Genomic DNA, 22,538 nt, shown 5'->3' on the forward strand with positions numbered 1-22,538 from the left:
CGGTTAGTAAGAAGAGTATCTTGGAAAGTTTAAATTTATTATTGACTAGGTGATTTTTGGTCTGAAGTGATCCTGCACCATAGGATACCTTACAAAGTTATTTCACTAAAAGGTGATGCAGATCATTTAAACTTCAGCATCTTCAGCTATATTGACAAGGATTTCCCCGTGTGCTATTAGTTTTTTGTTGCCATTTCGGTTGAAATCCTCATGTTACTATAACTCTAATAGCTAAGTGGACATGCATATGTGGGAGTGAAAATTTAGTAAAATAAAAGTAATTATTTGAAAAAAATTCTTGAGGTTGTGTTACTGAGGGAGGGAGAGGAGAGAAGTGTGAGCTGTGATCGGGAGTTTCCAGGGAATTCGAGGATTTAAGGACTTGCGGTGAGCCAAGTACTGTCCTGAAAAAAAAATGGAGTATCTTGAAAAAAGTGCCCAAGAGAAAAATAAAACCGAGAGTGACTTGGCAGAGTTAAGGGACCAAAGAAGAGAACACCCAAAATTGTCATGGAATGGCTTTCACAGATGTTTGGACACAGTGAGCTCTGTTCAAATTACCTTGGCAGTCTGCGGTTCCCATAGTGATGTTCTATTGCTCATAGTGCAGATTAGCAATTTCGGTGACAAATATTATTTCAAACCGGCTAATCTTATGTGCATAAAGTTAGACTTCCTTAATGCAGGAACCTAGTCCTGGGAGTAGAGAGATACCCACAGTTTTCAGGGATGCTTTCATTCTGTAAGATATTTTGTGTGTGTGTGTGTGTGTGTGTCTCCTTGTGTCTGGTGGGTTATTGCTTACTGTTTGGTAGTCTTGTAAATTATTTAAGTAAAGCTAAAGCCTACCATATGTGACCAGTAGTTTTTACTATTATGCAGCATTTTTACATAGACCTGCAAGCACATTTGTAGCACTGAAAGTCTTTGGTCTATACTAAGCTTTTCTTAAAGCCCTTGTTCATTTGCATGAGTCACACATAGTTTACATTTTAAAAAAACTAATCGATGTAACCTCTGTGCAGTCCATTTTAAGGCAATTTTTCAAGTTAAAATTACATTATTGCATCCTCTATAGATTTTTTTTTTTTTCCCCTCTTGAGCACTGCTTGCCCATTAACTATCATCAACCCCTCTCCTCTCAGAAATGTTAAAAATATGAGAGGAACTTGGAAAACACCATTTCTAACTAGGCAGAGTTTTCTATCTATGGTCCAAATATAGAGAACTCCATCCTCGTGATATTTTTCTGAGAAAATCTGTTTACTTCTCAATGATTTTTAGAAAGAGGTATTTTGCTCACGGGATTTCCTTTCCAATAGGTGTCTGATACTTAGTTCTCAGGCTATTCAGCCTCTACCCTCTCCAACCACCCCCTCGCACCGAGCGTTTTCTGAATCATTGGAAGTCCCAGGCGCATAACTAGTCATGAGATTGAAACCAAATACCCTTTAATACTTAAAATTCAGTATGCTCTCAGAAGACTGGCCAGTTGAATTGCTGACCTAAGTGTGTTACCCAATATTTTTTCCACGTGGTCATGCTTCTGTTAACTGAATGTTAGATGAGCCTTCAGAAGTAAAGTCTCAAGTTGAAGGTACTTTTCTGAAATGCACGCGTGTAATTTGGGCCATTTAAATTTAAGAAAGCCACAGGCCACCTTGAAACCACTTTCCGTACTTCTGAATGTGCAAGGTGTGTGTGGTTTTACACTACGTTACGGCAAAACCGTTATCGGGGCCGCCCGAGGCGGCGTGGACACCGGAACACCCCGTTGGTTTGGGGCATCGCTGGTGGGCTTTGGGGAGCAGCAGCGGAAGGGGAAGCGTGAGGGAAGGTTTAAGGAGTGGAAGTAATTATTAGTAGCGGAACAATAAATCTACTCCTTGAATTTTCTCCTTCCCATCACCTCTTCAGCGGGAGTGTTTCATGATTTGGTCACAGGGTTCTCAGACCAACTGATCTGGAGGATAGGATGTTGCCCAGAATCCACTTATAGAGGGAGTCCTGACCCTGGTTCTACTTTTAAAATATAAAAATGTCATATTCACAATCTAATAGGTAGCTGTAATCTCACTCTTCTGTGTTATTCATACAATTGATTACCTTTAAAGCGATCTTTCTCCCTCGGCTGGTAAATAATAATAATATTGGTATTTGTTAAGCGTTTACTATGTGCAGAGCACTGTTCTAAGCACTGGGGGAGATACAGGGTAATTAGGTCGTCCCACGTGAGGCTCATAGTTAATCCACATTTTACAGATGAGGTAACTGAGGCCCCGAGAAGTTAAGTGACTTGCCCACAGTCACACAGCTGACAAGTGGCAGAGCCGGGAGTCGAACCCATGACCTCTGACTGCGAAGCCCAGGCTCTTTCCACTGAGCCATGCTGCTTCCTTAAACTGAAGTGTGATAATGTGGTATTTAGTAATGTTGGGTTTTTAGCCTCCATTCTCGTCAGTTAGGTGTCCCCGTGTTTAATCAAACCTCGGAGGTTATCATACATTGTGAGCGAGCGCGGTGATAATGTGGCTCACACCAGACTTCAGAGCAGACTGAAGGTAAACCGAACGAAAGGGCTTTCTGACCTTGTGTATGGTGTGAGACCGAGGCCCAAATCCATATCATTGAACCCAACTATCAGCATCGCTTCGCTTGAGAGTCCGACTGACCAACCAGTGACCAGAGGGGCAGAAGCTGGAGTTGGAGCCTCACTGCCCCAGATCCCCCCCCCCCCCCCAATCTCCAGCTTCCAGAGAATGGCCCTGCCCTTCCTGCCATCCATCGCTCAGACTGGTGGGAAGGGTGAAAGCTATCGCCTTCGGCTTTTTGCCGCTGCTGTCGGCAAAGGTTATTGCTGAATGAAGTGTTCTTTTCCTGTCTTATGTGTCTGTCCCCTCTCTCCCCCCCATCCCCATCCCTATTTATCCAGCCGCCTCTTTAGATTGTGAACTACCTGGAGCTAGGGACCCTATCTAAAGGACGATCCTTGAACCACGGCCCAGTTCTTAGTTCAGTGTTTCATACAGAGTAAGCTCTCACCAATGCAATAAATTCGACCCGGTCACAAGCAACAGGTTTGAAGTCCGGCTCGCCTCAAGACCCCTTCACTAGATGGGGTATTTGAGGAGAACAGATGACTGTAGGTTACCCAAACAGCTGCTCTTGGGTGAGCTGAACTGGGACACCGGAATCAAGGAGAATGCAAGTAATTTCCGAGACTTTACTTTTTAATTACGTGCTAAAACAATGGGGAATCTCAGCAAAAGGTTAAAAGAGAACGGTATCAGACCAGCTGGGTGCCCTACAACCAAGAGGCGGTGCGGTCTAGTGAAAAGAGTATGAGCCTGGGAGTCAAGAGGACCTGGGTTCTAATTCTGACTCCATCATTTGTCGGCTGTGTGATCTCGGTGAAGTCACTTAACTTCTCTCTGCCAGTTACCTTGCCTGTAAAAATGGGGATTAAGATTGTGAACCCCATGCGAGACAGGGACTGTGTCCTACCTGGTAATCTTGTCTCTACCCCAGTCCTTAGTACAACGCCTGGCACGTAAGAGGCGCTTAACAAGTACCCCCCCCCCCCCCCCCGAAAAAAGAAAGGAGCAGCTCTTTTGGAATGGAAACTTTGAGGATTGTGAAATGGGCAAAAATGAGAGCCACACTTGGGTGGTGCAAATATGTCATGACAACAGAGGGCAATCTCTGTATATGATAATAATGATGATATTTGTTAAATGCTTACTATGTGGTATATGCATGATGTGGCCGAGATTGTCATTTCTGCATCAATTAGGCCACTTGCGCCAAAAGCACCATCAGTGGTGGCTTCAAGCAATGAAGACAGCTTTCTTTCTAAATATATATAGTGAACACAGGGAAGGGTATATAATTCCCTCTATCGTAGGAGCCATTGAAATAATATTTCCTTGTCCTTAAAGATGAGCATGGCTTCTGTTGTTTATAATAGTTATTAGCTGAGACCTGTTGAAACAAGTGGAAGTTGACATTGGACACTGACTAGCAGGACTTGATGGTATGGTAGGTAATAGACAAAAGGAGGATGTGTTATGTTAGGGAGCAGTTATCCTGAGGGTGGGAGGGATGGATGACTTCCCAGGATGGGGATTCTGGAAATGGGTAGTTTACCACCAGATGTAGGTAACAGTATCTAGACTCAAGTTAGGAAGCACCCTTCATGAAGCGGCAACATACGGATGAGAGCTGGATAATGTGTGTGAGAAAGAGAGAAATATTGAGATTGAGATTGGCAAGACTCGGTAAATTCACTCCTGACAAAGTGAAGAGTGCCTCAAGGGATGTAGAGGTGTTTCGAGATGCCATCCAACTAAAAACACCAAATTTAGCCAAGTCCAAGCACAGGCAAATTGTATCTGAGACCGTGGATATTTTTGTTTGCCAACTGAACTTAGTCACTTCTTGCTGAGTCCTGCTCACGGGCCTCTCTGCCCTGGAGGGGTTATCCCAAGAGAATGTCACCGGATGGGAATTTCAGAGTTAGATGCCCAGAAGTGAGAGGGTTGACTGACTGGGAAGTAATTTTCACCCTGGGGAAGAAGAGGTTGGAGAGGAATGAATGTCCCCAAACATTACATAGATACTTCCTTTAAATACCATTCTTTCCATGACCCACCCTGCCCCTCTCACTCACCAGTGGGGGAAGGATTAGGGATAGGAGATGGAGAAGGGCAGTAATTGAAGCTTCTCCTGCAGAATTGAATTCATTGCTCTAGTCCCGATCCCAGCAGGAGCCACAGGCTCTGCTAGTAGAGCGTGGGTCCCTCTTTGTTGTTATTAGGTAAATTAAGTGTTAGCTCAGATTACACTTAGGTGTTAATAAAATAAGCTTGTTCAGCAAGATCTACATTTTGTAGTAAAAAATCAAAGTACCTAGGTCCTTTGGGCTCTAAAAGGAAAAAAACTTAGCACGGTCATGGCATGGAACAGGCACCAGGTAGCCCCGCATGACATGGACCTGAGGGGTCCGACCAGTCAGGCTGGCCACTGTGCCGGTGTGTGCCCGAGGTTTGGGGCCAGTCTTGGGTTGCAGCGGTCTTGAGCTACTTATGGCTTTACGACTGCCGTTTCTATACCCTGCTGCTCCCTCCACCCGTCCTGACTTGCGTGTCATTGTTCCTAAGTGAACCCTTTCTCCCAACTCCCCACAGCCTCCTGTCCCTCCGCCTGGGCATTTAGGAGGACAGAATGATGCTGCCCTGACACCTAACTGTACCTCTGCCCCTAAAAGCAAGCATATGCCACATTTACTTCCCCCATTTCCCCCCCCCCCCCGGCCCCTCCTCCCCTTTGCCTGCCCCCCACTTCCTCGTACTTGTCTTCTGCACATGCACGTCAACCAAAAGTGTTAATAATATCTGCTCAGTTCCAATTCTGAACTCTTGTCTTTTTCTTCCACAGAGCGGAGAAAACCGAAGTCCTCAATGATGATCTTCTACAGGTAACAATATTTAACACAATCCTTAACTGTTCTCATGAGACTGGAATATCTTGCTTCACTTGCTATTTGTGAAACCCAAAGAAGTACAAATGGGTGGACTTCTGAACCCGAGTCCGAGAGGTGTCGTCGTTTCATGCAGGTTATGAAAGTGATTGGGTTGGATGTAATAAAAAGCACCTGAAAAATGAGAATCACTCAGGGGTTTCAACTTTGCATTTTGAGTGGAGGCACAGACTTGGAGTAAAGCATTTAAGCGGTGCAGCTTTTACAGAGCGGGTGGGAGAGGATGATAGAAGAAGAGATTAAAATAGGTGGAGCCAGGAGAAGAGGAGGAAAAGAGAATTTCGAGACAAGGTCTCTTTCTTGTAATCCATTTGTTCAGCTCGGTTTACGGGACTCTGCCTCTTCTGTCTTTTTCGACTGGAGGCTTGGTCATCACCAAAGCTCTTCCAAGTTGCCTACCTAGTCCAGTGCTTTGCGTATAGTAGGGCGTAGTCACCCTGTAACCTATGAGTGAACTTTGCCTGCCTGCTATGTCGTCGTCGCTACTTCACCCTCTTCCTCCGGCACCACCAACCATTTAGCGTGTTGTCGTGGGGTTACTGGGCTGGATTGGGCCAGAGGCTGCTCTTGCCCTCGGAAGGGGCACCCACAGACACCAGCCATCTGAGACTAACGCACCCCTTCCCTGCTGTCAGTCCTGGTGTCCCTGGGAGTGAACCCCCATGTTGCTGCTCCCCTTCCCGGGTTATTGTCCCCCCTCCTGGTCCTCCCCTTCGTGGTGGGCTGAGTTTGGGCTTGTCCACCGTCCAGGCTGCTGCTGCCTGAGGTAAGGAGCAGGTGGTGGTCGAACCAGTGTGGGTTCCAGGGCCAGGGCTGTCCAGCCCCATAGTTTCCACGGTTGAGATGGGAAGGGGACTAGGACTAAAGCCACCCTCTTGACTCCTCCCTCCCGTGACTCCTTTTGGGTTCCAGGGGGCACCGAGGGCTAGGGGCGAGGCGGGAGGAAGGGTGCCTCAGGCTGCAGCTGTCTGCCCTACCTAAAAGACTGTGGGGATGGTAAAGTTAATGTCTTTGCTCCCAGATCATTTGATAAACTGTAGAAATAAAAGATGTAAGAAGCCTTCCTAAATCCGAAATTTCAGCTAGCCTACTTAACGAGTACTCATTAGTTCGTTTTCACGGTTTTTTTCGTCAGCCTTACGCATAGCAATATCCGCAAGTGACTAGGCCTGCCAAAATTTTATTTGGCTCACAACCTTTGCATTGTCCCCGCTTGTATTTACCGTGGACACTTCCTCCCCTCCTCCAACCAAGGGACTAAAAAAGTCCCTGGTTAGTCGTGAGTTAATTCTGCATCTTAGAAATATTATGTTTTACCAAGAGATCTATTTTGGGATTGCTCTCATGCCTCCTCTCTCCTCCCCTTCCCCCCTGCCTTTTTCCCCCAAAATTTCAGAGCTACAGATAGTAAAATATTTTTAAAACAAGTTCTTTTCCATTCGTCTCCAGGAATCTACCATACTTGTACACTTTCAAAAGGATCTGTACAAAGCATTTCCATAGTTTAAAAAATCCCTCAAAGCCACCCCTTTCCACTTCATCTGGAAGGTTTTTTGAGAAAATAGATTAATGGGGGATTTGGGGTTATTTGTAGACTATGTGGGGGTACTTATATCACAAATTCCTATAGGTGCAGATCTGAATGAAACGAAGCAATTACCGATTAGAGGAGTGTGTAACTCCAGTGGGTTGTGATAGTTTCATCCTTCTAAAAACCAGATTATCTGAGAATGTGAATCATTTAGCTATCTGAAAACGGCCTTCCTGTTTAGAGTTAACTCAAGGGAGAGAGCAGTTATTTGAAGAAAGCACGTTTATGCTATGAAAACCTCAGTACCATCCGAGAGAGTGCGATAAACATCCAATTCTGCTAAACCCCCTAAGAATGAATCTTTTTAAAGGTCTCTCGTCTCATGAGTTAGACAGCACATTTTTATGAAACGAAGCCAGAAACTCCAGTTCCCTGCCAGAAATCTTTGTGCCAGCAAGGTTTTCCCAGGCACAGTATAAATTTGGCTGCGCCCAGATGGAAGATTTGACTAATAGTTTTTTGTTCCCCTTGGAGAAATCTCTTATCTTGCTGGACTATCCGTGTAATTTTTTTTTTCTTTTTGGCTGGGTTCTCTGTAAGCGTTTGCCCCAAAAGACTTTATAAAAATAGTTATCTTGTGTTCAAAATTGACAGGAAAGCTTGAAAGAGGGAAGTCCACCTCAGGAAGGGGGTCCCTCCCTACATTGGGAAGTTGTGTCTCATTAATCCACCAAAGTTCTTTGAAGGGGATCAACAAGTATGTGGATCGTAGCAAGTCAAGGGCTGTAATATATGTAGATTTCCAAAAAGCCTTTGACAAGGTTCCAAACCAAGCGTTTTGTTGTTTTTTGTTTTGCTTTTTTTTTTTTTTCCTAAACCCAAATATTGGAGGGTGTATCCTGTCAAGGGTAGAAAAGATAGGAAGCAAGTAATAGAAGTAAATGTCCATTTTTCATAATGGGAAAGTATACCTAGAATTATCCAGTGGTAAGTGCCAGGTCCAGTTGTGTTTAGCATTTTTATTATTTTAATGGTATTTGTTAAAGTGCTTACTCTGTGCCAGGCACTGTACTACACTCTCGGGGAGGGAAAGACTAATTAGGTTGGACACAGTCCCTGTCCAACATGGGGTTCACGGTCTTAATCCTCATTTTACAGATGAGGTAACTGAGGCACAGAGAAATTAAGCGATTTGCCCAAGGTCACAGAGCAGACAAGTGGTGGAGCTGGGATTCGAACCCAGGGCCTTCTGACTCCCAGGCCCAGGCTCTATCCACTAGGCCACGCTGCTCCATGAGTGACCTGGAAGAGTATGCGTGCTGTGAAACCTCCGAATTTGCAGATGACACTAGGTCTCCGGTTAGTGAAATGCCGTGCCGATCGGGAACACGCCGCAGGATGACCTCATTTAAGCTAACTCTTGTGCCAAAAAATGCAGAGACGTGTCCGTGCCAGCCAAGGCATGGAAACGATCCCAAGGGGAAAAATTCAAATTACAGCTTCTTGATGATGGACTGACAGCGCTCAGTCACAGCTGAGGAGAGAGATAGGAGTCACTGTTGATCTTTTAATCATTGGTCCCGTGTGTAGTGACAGGGAAAAGGGCCAACCAAATGCTGGGTGTTTCAGGAAGAGGATAGGAAGCAAAACACAGGCATAGTTTAGTCACTATCTAAAACCAGGATGTCATCTCACACCTGGAAAGTTGTGGTCACTGCATTTTACCATAACCATATAAATTTAGACTGTGAACCTCTTTTGGGACTTGATTATCTTGTATGTACCCCAGTGCTTAGATACAGAGTGAATCTTAACAAACACTACTATTATTATTATTAGACGTACTAGTTTAGGTATTATTTACTTAGAGAAGGGCCACCAGGGCAATCAGGATGATGAGAATTTTGTATGAGGATTTCCTAATCGTGGAAATGATCAGAGCTCATCAATCTGAGAGGTGTGATTAGAGTTTATAAAGTCATAGAATAGTTGTTCCATTATAGGGGTGTACACTCTCTTTGCCAAGGACCCTTTCTTACTCATAATAATAATAATAATAATAATAATAATAATGTTGGTATTTGTTAAGCGCTTACTATGTGCAGAACACTGTTCTAAGCGCTGGGGTAGTTACAGGGTAATCAGGTCCCACGTGAGGCTCACAGTTAATCCCCATTTTATAGATGAGGTAACTGAGGCCCAGAGAAGTGAAGTGACTTGCCCACAGTCAGCTGACAAGTGGCAGAGCTGGGATTCGAACCCATGACCTCTTACTCCCAAGCCCGGGTTCTTTCCACTGAGCCATGCTGCTTCTCTATTCACGAATTGCCCCCAAACTCAGTTAATCCTGCATTTAAATCAGCCTTCTAAAATGTGATGCTTCAGAATCGAAAAATCATTTGAGTACATTTCCTCCAGACCCCTAGCAAGTGAATTCCTGGCCGCTTTCAATTTGGGCTACTGATCTTTGGGTTTGACAGCTAACCACTGCTTTATTCCATCTGATTCTAGCAGCCGACCCCGGCAGGGACAAGTGGTCTCGGTTGGGCCAGGATCCAGTTTTCCAGCCCAAGAAAGGTTCGATGTGATCTTGTCCCATGCTGCTTTTAGGTTCCCTTGAGCCCTTGCGAAATCAGTCAGGCAATGTGTCATATTTATTGAGCGCTTACTGTGTGCAGAGCACTGTGCTAAGCGCTTGGTGGAGTACAGTATATCAATAAACCGGACACATTCCCTGCCCACAACGAGTGTACAGTCTGGAGGGGAAGACGGATATTAATATAAATAAATTACGGCTATCAGCGTGGATTTCCCCCAACAGCCCCGCTGGAGTCGGGCCCTCCCAGACCTGCTCTACAAACCTGTGACTTGCTTTTTGGACACACTGCTGGCACCTGGCCGGATGGCGATGAGGACCTTTCCCTCCAAGAAAGGTGATGGGCTCCCTAATTGTCACTCGGTGCTCTGGGGAAAATTCCTCTCATTTAGTGTTGATGATTAAAAGTAGGCTGTAATTACATCACTATCCTGTGCTTGCTAGAACCAAGGTTAGGGTGGAGTGAGAGATGAGAGAGAAGAGGAGAACCTGTGTTCTGGAGAAGTTCAAGTTCCTAAACCTCTTGAATAGAATGTATTTTCAGAGCTGCACTGGCTTCCCTCCCTTTGCAAGGTGACTTGTCTTTGACATACCTATGTGGTAGATAGGGAGCAAGCACCGTGGTGGATTGGTTTTCTGAATGGAATGTGCCACTTGTTAGCTGGGTGACTGTGGGCAAGTCACTTAATTTCTCTGGGCCTCGGTTCCCTCATCTGTAAAATGGGGATTAAGACTGTGAGCCTCATGTGGGATAACCTCATCACCCTCTGTCTACCCCAGCGCTTAGAACGGTGCTCTGCACATAGTAAGCGCTTAACAGATACCAACATTATTATTATTATGTGAATATTTGTCCTCTGCCTGAGTTCTCCCCTCAACCACTTTGGTAAACGACGTACAAAACGGCTCTGCTTGTCTTCTCTCACAAGGAACGTGTCTACCAACTCTGTTACATGGTACTCTCCCGAGTGCTTAGCCCAGTTGCCTGCACACAGTAAGCCCTCAGGAAGTCTGTCTTTCAACTTGCTCTAGAATATTCCTGTCTACTTGTCCTCCCTCTCCTCTGTTGAGGTAGCGGTAGAAATATTTAGTGAGCACCTACTGAACGTAGTGTGCTTGGAAAGGACAAGAGAAGTCAGTTGTATTTATTGAGCACTCACTATGTGCAGAGCACTGTACTAAGCACTTGAGAGAGTATAATATAACAATAAACACATACATTCCCTCTCAAGCACGTCACCTTCCCTGCCCACGTAGAAACTCACCATTAACGAGGGGGAGAGAGAGAGAAGCTACTACACAGTTGTCATGCAGATTCCCAGCATTGCCCTTTATCTGCTCCATCCTACGTGAACAACCGCTTCCTGGACCTGAGTCACGTGAATTGCCTCACCACACATCATTTAGGCCAAGCAACTCGTATCCATCCGTGGAAGAAGATTTCCTGCTGCTTTTTCTCGTTCCCCAGGATATTCACATCCAGTGGCACCCAGTGCAGGTGACCTTGGATAGACCCCTTTACTTTTCTGAACATTTTATCATCATTACAGTGATTATTTGTTTTTATACAGAAAACGGTTTTTGTCCCGACCACGCAACTCCTCCCTCAATGTCATCCCGTGGCTAAGAAAGCTCAAATGGTCTTGTTAAATTCCGGAATTATCGTTACGTTGTTTTCTCCCCGATACATCCTTTTTTACAAAGGAGAATGTTACCTTTGCCCACCCGGCATAGCTCTGTAGTCTTTTTTGACCTGCTTAGGAACTGACTGAAATCAGCGAGCGCACTTCAGCTAAAAAGGCCGTAGTATCTAAGCACTTAACTTCGGCATGAAGTTGAATACGTTCAGTTTCCTCTGGCTGCAGTTTTCTGTGGCTTTGATAGCAAGAGCCAGTTTCCTCTTCATTGGCACGGCAACAGATTCCTTCTCAGAAAGACACATCCTCCTCTCCAGACTAAATGAAACCAAAATGAGTTCAGATAATTGAAAGCACAAGCTGGCTTTTAGAGGAGGACATACCCAACTCTATGACTATCACAAAGAAGCGGCGTGAGAAGCAGCGTGGCTTTAAAGAGCCCGGGTTTGGGAGGCGGAGGACATGGGTTCTAATCCCGGCTCCGCTGCTTGTCTGCTCTGTGACCTCGGGCAAGTGGCTTAACTTCTCTGTGCCTGTTACTTCATCTGTAAAATGGGGATTGACTGTGAGCCCCACGTGGGACAACCTGATTACCTTGTATAATAATGTTGGTATTTGTTAAGCGCTTACTATGTGCAGAGAGAGCACTGTTCTAAGCGCTGGGGTAGACACAGGGGAATCAGGTTGTCCCACATGGGGCTCACAGTCTTAATCTCCATTTTACAGATGAGGTAACTGAGGCACGGAGAAGCGAAGTGACTTGCCCACAGTCACACGGCTGACAAGTGACAGAGCCGGGCTTCGAACCCATGATCTCTGACTCCAAGGCCCGTGCTCTTTCCACTGAGCCACGCTGCTTCTCTAATCTACCCCAGCGCTTAGAAAAGTGTGCTTGGCACATAGTAAGCGCTTAACAAATACCGTAATTATTACTATCTGAGCCTTTTTTCTCCTCCGTAGCTTTAGTTCAGGTAAATCGTAGATCCGAAAAGAGACTTTGAGTATCTCCGTTTGCTTCATGGAGATCCTACCAGACACCTAACAAGCTGTTTAGATTGATCTTTTAGCTGGCAGCGGTGCATTTCTCGCTTCAGCAGGCCGAGATGGGGCGTACACAAACAGGAAGAGCAGATGAGAAGTTTTAATGACACGGATATTATGTTTACCACTTAAGTGTGCCCAAGCCCTGCACTAAATGCTAGGGATGTGGACGTGTCCCTGACCCACAGGGGCTCCCAACCTCAAACAGGGGGACTGACCAAGGCCTCAGGGAGAAAAATAAGGGGTCGATTAAGCAAAAATAATAGCAGCAGCACCTCTCTGCTGGGAGGGAATAGTCCTCAGGCTCCAAGCAGGGCCTCCTTAGACCGAAATCACAACCTCCCCGGTGTGCCAGATGTTAGGAAGATATGTTGCCGGCCACCTCACCGAGAAGGGGCGTGACTTCTCCGTAGAGATGGGTGAGTAGAGAGGAAGGAGCCATCTCGATCGTTGGACAGCTTCTTGCTGTCCCCGGAGCACTGATGAAGGGGCAGCTCCGTGCCAAGCGGTCCCGACTTCTGGCCGCCCTCTTCAGTCTGGGGTGAGTTGTCTTCCTACCGGTGCTGGGTGTCGGGGGAGACGGAGGCCAGCCCAGTTAGGCGATTCCCTGTGGACCACAGAGGGTAGGGGATTTCAGGCCTTTTATATAAATGGTATTTAAGTGCTTACTGCGTGCCAGACGCCGTACTAAGCACTGGGTAGGTACAAGCTAATCAGGATGGACGCAATCCATGCCCCACCTGGAGCTCCCAGTCTTAATCCCCATTTTACAGATGAGGAACTGAGGACCTGAGAAGTTAAGTGACTTGCCCGAGGTGATACAGTCGACAAGCGGCGGAGCTGGGATCAGACCGGATCCATCTGGCTCCCGGGCTTGTGCTCTTTCCACACTAGGCCGCGCAGCTGCTTTGATTCTGGCACAAACAGGGTGACCGAGAAGTGGGCTTCTGGGAGACTTTTGGGAAACTTCAACAATCAATATTCCAGTCCGGAAGCATCAGTGTGCAGAGGGGTGACCCTTCCCAAGTAAAGCCGTCTGGAAGCTCAGGGTATCTATAAGCAGATGAGATGGGGACAGACACTGCGAGCGCCGTCTAGACCGCGAGCCCGTTTTGGGGCAGGGATTGTCTCGATCTGTTGCCGAATTGTACATTCCAAGCGCTTAGTACAGTGCTCTGCACATAGTAAGCGCTCAATAAATACAATTGATTGAAAGAAGCGTCAAAGGCATTAGCACAGTAAAGTCACACTTTTACAACAGAGTGCGGGCATGGATTGTGGGCAGCACAACCAGTACCGCTCTCCCATGGTGACCCATCGTGGTTCATCTTGAAGTTGAAAGGAGAGCTCTAGATAGTAATGTTGGTATTTGTTAAGCGCTTAATACGTGCAGAGCACTGTTCTAAGCACGGGGCTAGATACAGGTGTGCGGTGTGTGTAAAGTAAAACACAACCACATTCCTCTAACAGCTGGAATGGTTGTGTTCCTGTCCATTATTGCACTGGTTTGGAGTGGGAGCCTTCTCTGCTTTTGTTGCGATCTGCCTGCAGGCACTAATGAATTGGCAGTCTAAGCGTGACACCGCGAAACCAAGAACTCTCGACTGGCTTCCCCTCGGATTTATTCGTCTCCATTTCGAGTGAGGGGCTGAGTCCAGTGGATTCCATGACTGACCAGATAATCCCTTTAGCTAAGAAAGGGTGAATTTTAAAAGGAGTATAACATACAGATACGCACCCAATAACTATTTTAGCGTGCAAAATATTGCTAAGGAAATAGTGTCAACTCCTCACGGAGCACCAGTTCAATCCATAAAAATAATAATAATAATGTTGGTATTTGTTAAGCGCTTACTATGTGCAGAGCAGTGTTCTAAGCACTGGGGTAGATACAGGGTCACCAGGTTGTCCCACGTGAGGCTCACAGTTAATCCCCATTTTACAGATGAGAGAACTGAGGCATAGAGAAGTTAAGTGACTTGCCCACAGTCACACAGCTGAGAAGCGTCAGAGCTGGGATTCGAACCCATGACCTCTGACTCCCAAGCCCGGGCTCTTTCCACTGAGCCACGCTGCTTCTCCATCAAATCCTTCAGTCATATTTACCGAGTACTTACTGTGCACGAAGCACTCTGCTTAGCGCTTGGAAGAATATAAAATAACAGATCTGGTAGACGCGCTCCCCGCCCATAACGAGCTTCAATCGGTGATTTTTGCTGAGCACTAACTATGTGCAGAACACTGTACTAAGCACTTAGAAAAGATGGAATGCAGTAGAGCAGACAGACACAACCCCTGCCCCCAAGGAGTAACTGCTTTCAGGATGTAAATTCATTCATCCATTCAGTAGTATTTATTGAGCGCTTACTATGTGCAGAGCACGGGACTTAGCGTTTGGAATGTACAATTTGGCAACAGATAGAGACAGTCCCTGCCCAGTGATGGGCTCACAGTCTAATCGGGGGAGACAGACAGCAGAGCGAAACAGAACAAAACAAAAACAAGACAACATTATCACCATAAATAGAATCAAGGGGATGTACATCTCATTAACAGAATAAATAGGGTAATAAATAATATGTACAAATGAGGACAGTGCTGAGGGGAAGGGGAGAGGGAAAAGAGCAGAGGGAGGGGAGGGGAGCAGCGGGGAAGGGGGAATTTGCCCTCCTTCACTTGGTTGGCTGGGCACTGAGCTAAAGAGAAACTGACCGCGACATGATAAATCCCAGACCTGTGTAACTTTCCCTATCCTGTCCGCAGACACGGTGAACAAAGCAACCGTTTGGACGATTATAATACTTGTACCTCCTTCACCGATCAAGCAGATCAGTTCTTCTTAAAACAGACATTTATTCACTCAGTTGGTTTTCTGTACGGAAAAAGTTAGCAGATGATTGCAGCCGCCGTTGCCAGATTGACTGGCTTTTTATCACCCAAGGAGATGGTTGCACAGTGTTAAAGCAGGCAGAACATTTGTATAGAGACACCCTCTCCCGGAAGTGTTTCCAAAACTTGGGAGTAACTATTTCAAACATTCCAAGTTTACTTTTTGACTTTCAAATGTAATATCGTGTTGAACAGTTGGAAGCAGCTTGAGAAAGTACTACTTGGGGTGTCTTTGCACCGTGACTTCAGCTCTCCACTAGCAGCTAGGGTGTTTTCCGATCTTCACAAACAGCCAGTTCCCCCGGAACGTGGGGCGCGCGTGCTTGAAAAAACCTGCCTTAAGGAAAACGGCCCAGAGGTACTCCTCTCGTCTGGGGCCGCGCACATGGGCGCAACTCATTTCTTCTGACACCAGGCCAGCGTGTCCAAAAAGACGCGCGGTGTCGGACAAATGTTCCCTAATAACAACGCTTTAGCCAGAGCGCTTAGAGAAGAAGTGTGCCAGAGACATTATAGCAGTAATAACTGTGCTATTGGTTAATCGCCTACTCTGTGCCAAGGCCTGGACTAAGAACTGGAGTAGATGCAGGATAATCGGGGCACACAAAGCCCCGTCCCACATGGGACTCACAGCCTAAGGGGGAGGGTGAACAGGCATCGAACCCCCATTTTACGAGGGAAGAAACTGAGGCCCAGAGAAATTAAATGAGGTGCCCTAGGTCACAGGGTAGGCAAGTGGCAGAGGCAGGATCAGAACCCGGGTCCTTCTGACCTCCGGGCTCGTACTCAACCCTCTAGGCCACGGTTGTCTAAGGGAAGCCTGGAGAGTCACCCGTAGTTTGAGGGTGGGAGGCAGAAGAAGAGCTGGCAGAAGAGACAGAGAAAGAAGGACCAGAGAGGAGAACCGGGGCGTAACTGTGTCAGCAAAACCAAGATTAGGTAGTGCTTCTGGGAGAATGGAATGGTCTGCGGTGTCAGAGGTAGCCAAGAGTTGGAGAGGTATTAGGAGAAAATGGAGTTCGTTCGATTGTCCAAGAAGCAGATCGTCGGAGACCTCGGAGTGAGCGGTCTAGGTGGAGTGGTGGAAGCAGAGACGAGATTGTAGAGGGTCAAGAAAGAGCTGCAGGAGAGCAAGTCGGGGCAGGCAGTGAATACAGCCCGTTGAAGGAATTTGGACAGGGATGGGAGGAGGGAGATAAGGCAGTAGTAGCTGGATCGAGCATGGAATCCAGAAAAGATTATTTGAGGAGAGGGGTGAAGAGGGCATGTTTGAAGGCAGAGGGGAAGGAGGCGTTAGGGAGCAGGCAGTTGATAGACGGCCGCAAGGGAGTAAGAATATTGGGCAAAAGCAGTTTTAGAAGATGAGAAGCGATGGAGTCAAAGGCGAAGTGGGAGGGAGTAGATCTTGAAAAAGTGGGAAGTCTCTTGAGAGATGGCTGAGAAGGATAAGAAACCGGGATGGGGAGGACGTTACACAGGGAAGGTGGAGATTTGGGGTGACATATGATGTTTTCAGGTTTGTCATCCAAGTAGAGAAGCGGTGTGGCGTCGTGGACAGAGCACGGGCCTAGGAGTCAGGCGGACCTGGGTTCTAATCCCGGCTCTACCACGTATTTGTTGTATGACCTCGGGCAAGTCGCTTCACTTCTCTGGGCCTCGGTTGCCTCATCTGTAAAATGGGGATTTAGAGTGTGACTGTGTTCTACCCGATTAACTTGTATATGCCCCAGTATTCAGAATAGTAAGCGCTTAATAAATACTATTATTATCATTGTTATTATTGGCAAGCTCATCAAGGGGGAGAGGACCTCCTGGGCATTTCAGAAGGGAAGTAAAGTTCTGGAATAATTGGCGAGGGCAATGGGCATGGGAATCCACTAGACCCTAAGCCCCAGGGATCGTGTCCATTAACTGCATTGGACTCTCCCAAGCACTCGGTATAGAGCTCTGCTCATAGTCAACACCTAATAAATGCTATTGATTGATTGAGTCAACGAGGGAGAAGCAGTGCTGCCGGTGGAAGTGAGTTACGACAAGTAAGGATGACTTCAAAGTGTTCAAAATCGGCTCAGTGCCCAGATTTCTTCCAACAGCCCCCCGTGGCACGAACGCAGGAGCAGAGGAAGCCTGCCGTGGAGACGACCCACGGCTAGGCGTTGGTGTGCGAGATCGGTGGAGGGGCATCAGGGTGAGGAAGTGGAGTTGGGTAGAGTTGAGCGAGTGGATTTCTCCACCGAGATGGGAGAGGTTGGGGAAGGAGGGCAGATTGGGTTTGGCCTGGGCTCAATGGAGGGGATCTCTGGGGGGAGAGAACAACTTTGCGGGAAGGGGCCGTTCAGTTATTACACCAGAGCTCTTGCTGTCCTGGCTAATAATTCAATCCCGTTTGCCGATACCCGTGTGAAGATTGCCTTCTGATATGAGACTAGTCTCTTCTTGCAGCACCCGTCTTGTCTGTCTCGCCACCGACCCCCTGCCCACATCCTCCTCCTGGCCTAGAACTCCTTCCTGCTTCTGATAGTACAGACCACCGTTCTTCCCACTTTCAAAGCCGTAACTAAAATCGTATTTCCTCCATTAGACCTTTTCCAACTAGGGCCTCGCCCCTTTACTCCCTCTCCCTTCTGCCCCTCCTAACCGCTTGAATCTGTCCCCTGAAAGCACTTGATAGTCACCCACCCTCAGCCCCACAACACTCACACGCATATCTCAAATTTATTTTTATGTCTGCCTCTAGACTGTAAGCTCTTTATGGGCGGGGACATGTCTGCCGACTCACTCTCATTCCATAGTCGGGAGATAGGTTCCCTGCCCACAAAGAGCTTACAGCCTAGAGGATGTGGGTTCTACCTATGGCTGCGTAACAACTCCGTGAAAAATCCATTTGCAAGTTGCAGCTTGTCAGGCTGGGCCGTCAGGGGCTGCTGTTTCCCAGCATTTCACTGCTGTGCTGCAGCCTCTGAAGTTGTTCTTCAAAGTTACTTTGGTGATTTTCTTCTTCCTACCCTCTTTGCGGGCATTTGAGATCGGCCCCTCGTGGAGCAGGAGTCTGGGAGTCCTGCTGTCGTCCACAGCCTCGTGGAACTGGGGCGCAGCAGGAACTGCTAAAGGGCTGGTATATGTGTTGAATTCCAGGAATTAACTCCGGTTTGTGTGAGTTCCACGGGTCCGAGTTTCTGCCTCATCTCCTAGTCCAGCCACATTGCATCCCACTCTCACAAAATTCCATGTTAAGGAAAACTCTCACTGTAGTATAAAGTGTCCGATACAGCGTAAGTGAGCAAGCAAATGTGCATGCCATCTCTTCCGAGGAGAAGCAGCGTTTCCCAGTGGGTGGAGCACGAGGCTGGGAGTCAGAAGGACCTGGGTTCTAATCCTGGCTCTACCTCTTGTCCGCTCTGTGACCTTGGGCAAGTCACTTAACTTCTCTGTGCCTCAGTTACCTCATCTGTAAAATGGGGACTAAGACTGTGAGCCCTGTGTGGGACTTGGACTGTGTCCAACCTAAGTAGCTTGTATCTACCCCAGCACCTAGTACAGTGCCTAGTACATAGTATGTGTTTAACAAATACCAACAAAAACTACTTTGGCGTCCTGTATCCGGGCAGTCTCACTTTGTCAGACAAAGGTTCCCTAATGTTCAGGCCACAAGAAGTTGTGTAAACCGTTTTCTAGCATAACTGGTTTAGAGCAATGCTTGGGTCTGGTTTGGGTCAACGCACCTTAAAAATTGATAGAGAAAGTGGAGAAGCACTAGAGAAGAAGGGACAAAATAATTGAAGATGGGGGGAAATAGACCTGCTAAGGAGAAGTTAAAGGGATTGGGGTTGTTTAGCCTAGAGATGCCAAATGGGAGATCTAACTTCAGGGATAAGAAAAAGTGTGGCTTAGAAGGTAGAGCACGGGCCTGAGAGACAGGGACCGGGGTTCTAATCCTGCCCCCCTCCCCCCATTTGTGACCTGGGGCAAGTCACTTCACTCTTCCCTGGAAGGTTATACACCAGAAATAAATCGTAGACATAGAAAACTGGCGGAGGCCGTAATAATACGATTTATTTCTGGTCACCAACCTCAGCGGTCGTCGGTGGCAAATGTCAGCCAAATAGGATATCCAGGCATCCTCTTGTTTTGGAGCTCAGCCCATCCATTTTAGGGATGTCCCCATCTTCACGTTGTCAATCGTGTTATATCGTGTGAGGGGAAGCAGCGTGGCGTAGTGGAAAGAGTGTGGGCTTGGGAGTCAGAGGTTGTGGGTTCTAATTTAATCCCAAATGACCTTGGACAAGTCACTTAACTTCTCTGTGCCTCAGTTACCTCATCTGTAAAAATGGGGATTAAAAAACGTGAGCCCCACGTGGGACAATCTGATTACCCTGTGTCTACTCCAGCTCTTTGAACAGGGCTCAGCATATATTAAGTGCTTAACAAATACCATGATTATTATCCTGTGCCGTTCTGAAATCTTACCCTAAAGGATTCTACGTTCATAACCCTCAAGAGAAATGTATTCTGCGGATGTGAGGAAGCCAAAACTTGGATTGATGTCTATTGATAAAACTAGCTGTCGTGAGAGTTGGGGTAAAAGCAGACAGAGCTGTAGTGATGATTACGAGAGTCGTAAATATAGATGGGTCTGCTCACTGGAGCTGCTACTCATGTGGGCTTTGGAAACAGAAATTTTGGGGTCTTTAGTGAGCTCTTTGTGGGCAGGGAACATGTCTGCTGACTTTCGTACTTTCCCAAGTGCTTGCGTGGGCTGTGCACGTGGTAATGCTTAATAAATGCCATTGAAGATGATGATTGATGAAAATGGAATTCATGGAAGTAGCGTACAGTTTTCGTAGTGATTCATTATTTTATACAGTTGAAATTAGACTTCAGGTACTTTTTTAAAAAAAATAGAAATCATCCTCAAGACCCTCCTCCCAGTATTCATGAATCATCAAAATGCATATTAGCTGCATCCTTTCCATCTGTGAACGAGGTTCTCATTGCAAGAAGCAGCTCTATCACAATCCTGATACTTGAGAGATCTGCTCCTAAGTGGCTCTTCCAAGTAAATGTTATACCCTGCCTGCATCATCAGGTTCAACCTAATTTTGAAAGTGAAAAGGAAGCATTAAAGAATCCGGTAAGATCCTTTCCAGGTTTACGCCCAAATAATTAAAACTTTTTTGGAATTCAGTTAAAAAAAAAAATTGTTCTGGTTCTTTTTTTTTTTTTTAACCCTTTCTCAAACAAACAGTATGTACAGGCCTGGGAGTCAGAGGACCTGGTTTCTAATCCCAGCTCTGGCACTTGCCTGAAGTCAGGCAAGGCCCTTTCCTCCTTCTGTGACTCAGTTTCCTCATCTGTAAATGGGGATTCCCCACTACCTTTTCCCCTCCTGCTTAGATGGTGAGCCCAGGTGGGACAGGGACTATCCCAGCACCTAGTACAGTGCTTGGCACAGTCGTAAGCACTTAACAAATACCCCAATTACTTTTGTGCTAATGGTGTGGCCTGGGCCCCCAGTGATCCTTTAAATGGCTTATCAACTTTCTGGATTAAAAGCAGAATACAGTCAATTTTCCTGTAACATGTTTCATCACATGATTTGGGGAGAGCTGTTGAAGCACTAGGGAGTGTTCTTTCCACAATTTGCAGCAGTTTAAAACACGATCTACTAGTTGATGCAAGTCACTCCAGGGTGAAAAGAAACACTCGGGCAGCTGCATAGGCACCGGTCAAGGTCTGGGTGCTATGACGTGATTTTTCCATAATTCAAGCTTCGTCGAGACCCCAGATGTTTTATATTTTGTTTCTAAGATCTGATCCGCTGCTGTCCTGCCCGCCTTCTGGCCATCTCTCCAGTTTTCAGCCTTCACCCAGCAGTTGCTCAAACTCTCCGGGCTCCCTTGACCAAGGATCCGTCTCCTTACAGGACAGCTCCTCCGGCCCAATTCTCCATCGCTCCCTCAATCTAAACGATTAAGGGAGATTTTCCATTTAAAGTCGAACTACAGCATTTCCCACCAGATTCTGCCCTGAGTTTCTTCTTTGGAGCAATTTATGAGAAGCAGCGTGGCCTAGTGGATAAAGCACGGGCCTGGAAGTCAGAAGGACCTGAGTTCTGACTCCAGCACCGCCCCCTCTCTTCTCTGTGACCTTGGGCAAGTCTCTTCAATTCTCTGGGCCTCAGTTACCTCATCTGAAAAATGGGGATTAAGACTGAGAGCCCTAAGCGGGACAGGGACTCTGCCCAACCTGATGAACTTGGAATGACCCCAGTGCTTAAGCGCTTAACAAAAACCGTTTTAAAAAAAGAGAGTGCCTACCATGTGCAGAGCACTGTGCTAAATGCTTGGGAAAGTCCAATAGAATAGCAGACACAATTCTTGCAATAAAGGAGTATAACATCTAGCGGGTTGTTAACAATATGCAGGTGTAACTGGCAAGTGGAAGGAGGTTCTAGTCATTTCCAAGAAAACACGGTGACTGAAGAGATGACGATTTCTTTCTCTCCCCATCGCTTGTCAGATCGAGAGGCGGCTCGACACGGTCCGATCAGTGTGCCACAACTCCTATAAGCGCCTAATGGGATGTTTCCAGGGTCAGCAGGGAACCGATTCAGAGAAGAGACACGTAAGTATCTGGTTTTGGTTTTTTTTTTTTTACATTGCCAGACAGGCCCTCTCTTTCCTTGTGCCCCCACCTCTCTTTCCCTCTCCCCTTCATCCAGTCAGGTGCAGTTTCCTAAGTAGATTGAGCTCTAGAATTAAGCTGGTGAGATTATGACACGGGTTGAGATTTCCAGCCAACAAAATCAGAGGGCAGTTGTGTTCCTCTGTGTTGACAGAGGTGCACCTCCTCCCCCTGCCCCCCACCTCCATCACGTTCCGTTTCCCGTGAAATTGAGTAGCAGCAGTGGGTCTTAGCGGAACGAGCATGGTCCCGGCAGTCAGAGGTCCTGGGTTCTAATCCTGGATCTACCTCCATCACGTTCTATTTCCCAAAAAATTGAGGAGCAACGTGGCCTAGTGTAATGAGCGTAGGCCTGGCAGTCAGAGGGCCTGGGTTCTAATTCTGCGTCTGACCGTCGCCCGCTGTGTGACCATGGGCAAATCACTTCACTTCTCTATTCCTTGGTTTCCTCACTTGTAAATTGGGGATTCGCTGCCTGTTCCCCCTCCTACTTAGACAGTAAGCCCCCGTGGGACAGGGACCGTGTCTGACTCGATTAACTTACCCCAGAGCTTAGAACGGTGCTTGTCAAATATGTCAAGTATTTAAAACAAAAAATAATAATAGTAATTATAATAATAC

The 22,538-nt window shown here is 46.7% G+C and overlaps 1 protein-coding gene across 4 annotated transcripts in view; it reads left to right on the forward strand.

Moving 5' to 3' along the window:
• ARHGAP17 (Rho GTPase activating protein 17) overlaps positions 1 to 22,538 on the forward strand; it is a 116,912-nt gene that overhangs the window by 58,406 nt on the left and 35,968 nt on the right. For all 4 annotated transcript variants that reach the window (XM_039910945.1, XM_039910942.1, XM_029058152.2 and 1 more), the window contains exons 2-3: positions 5,437 to 5,476; positions 21,753 to 21,857. In XM_039910945.1, the coding sequence (XP_039766879.1) occupies positions 5,437 to 5,476; positions 21,753 to 21,857 (145 nt within the window). The remainder of the gene's footprint in view (positions 1 to 5,436; positions 5,477 to 21,752; positions 21,858 to 22,538) is intronic.

This window comes from Ornithorhynchus anatinus, chromosome 2 (genome assembly GCF_004115215.2).
Source record: "Ornithorhynchus anatinus isolate Pmale09 chromosome 2, mOrnAna1.pri.v4, whole genome shotgun sequence".
Lineage (NCBI taxonomy): Eukaryota > Metazoa > Chordata > Mammalia > Monotremata > Ornithorhynchidae > Ornithorhynchus > Ornithorhynchus anatinus.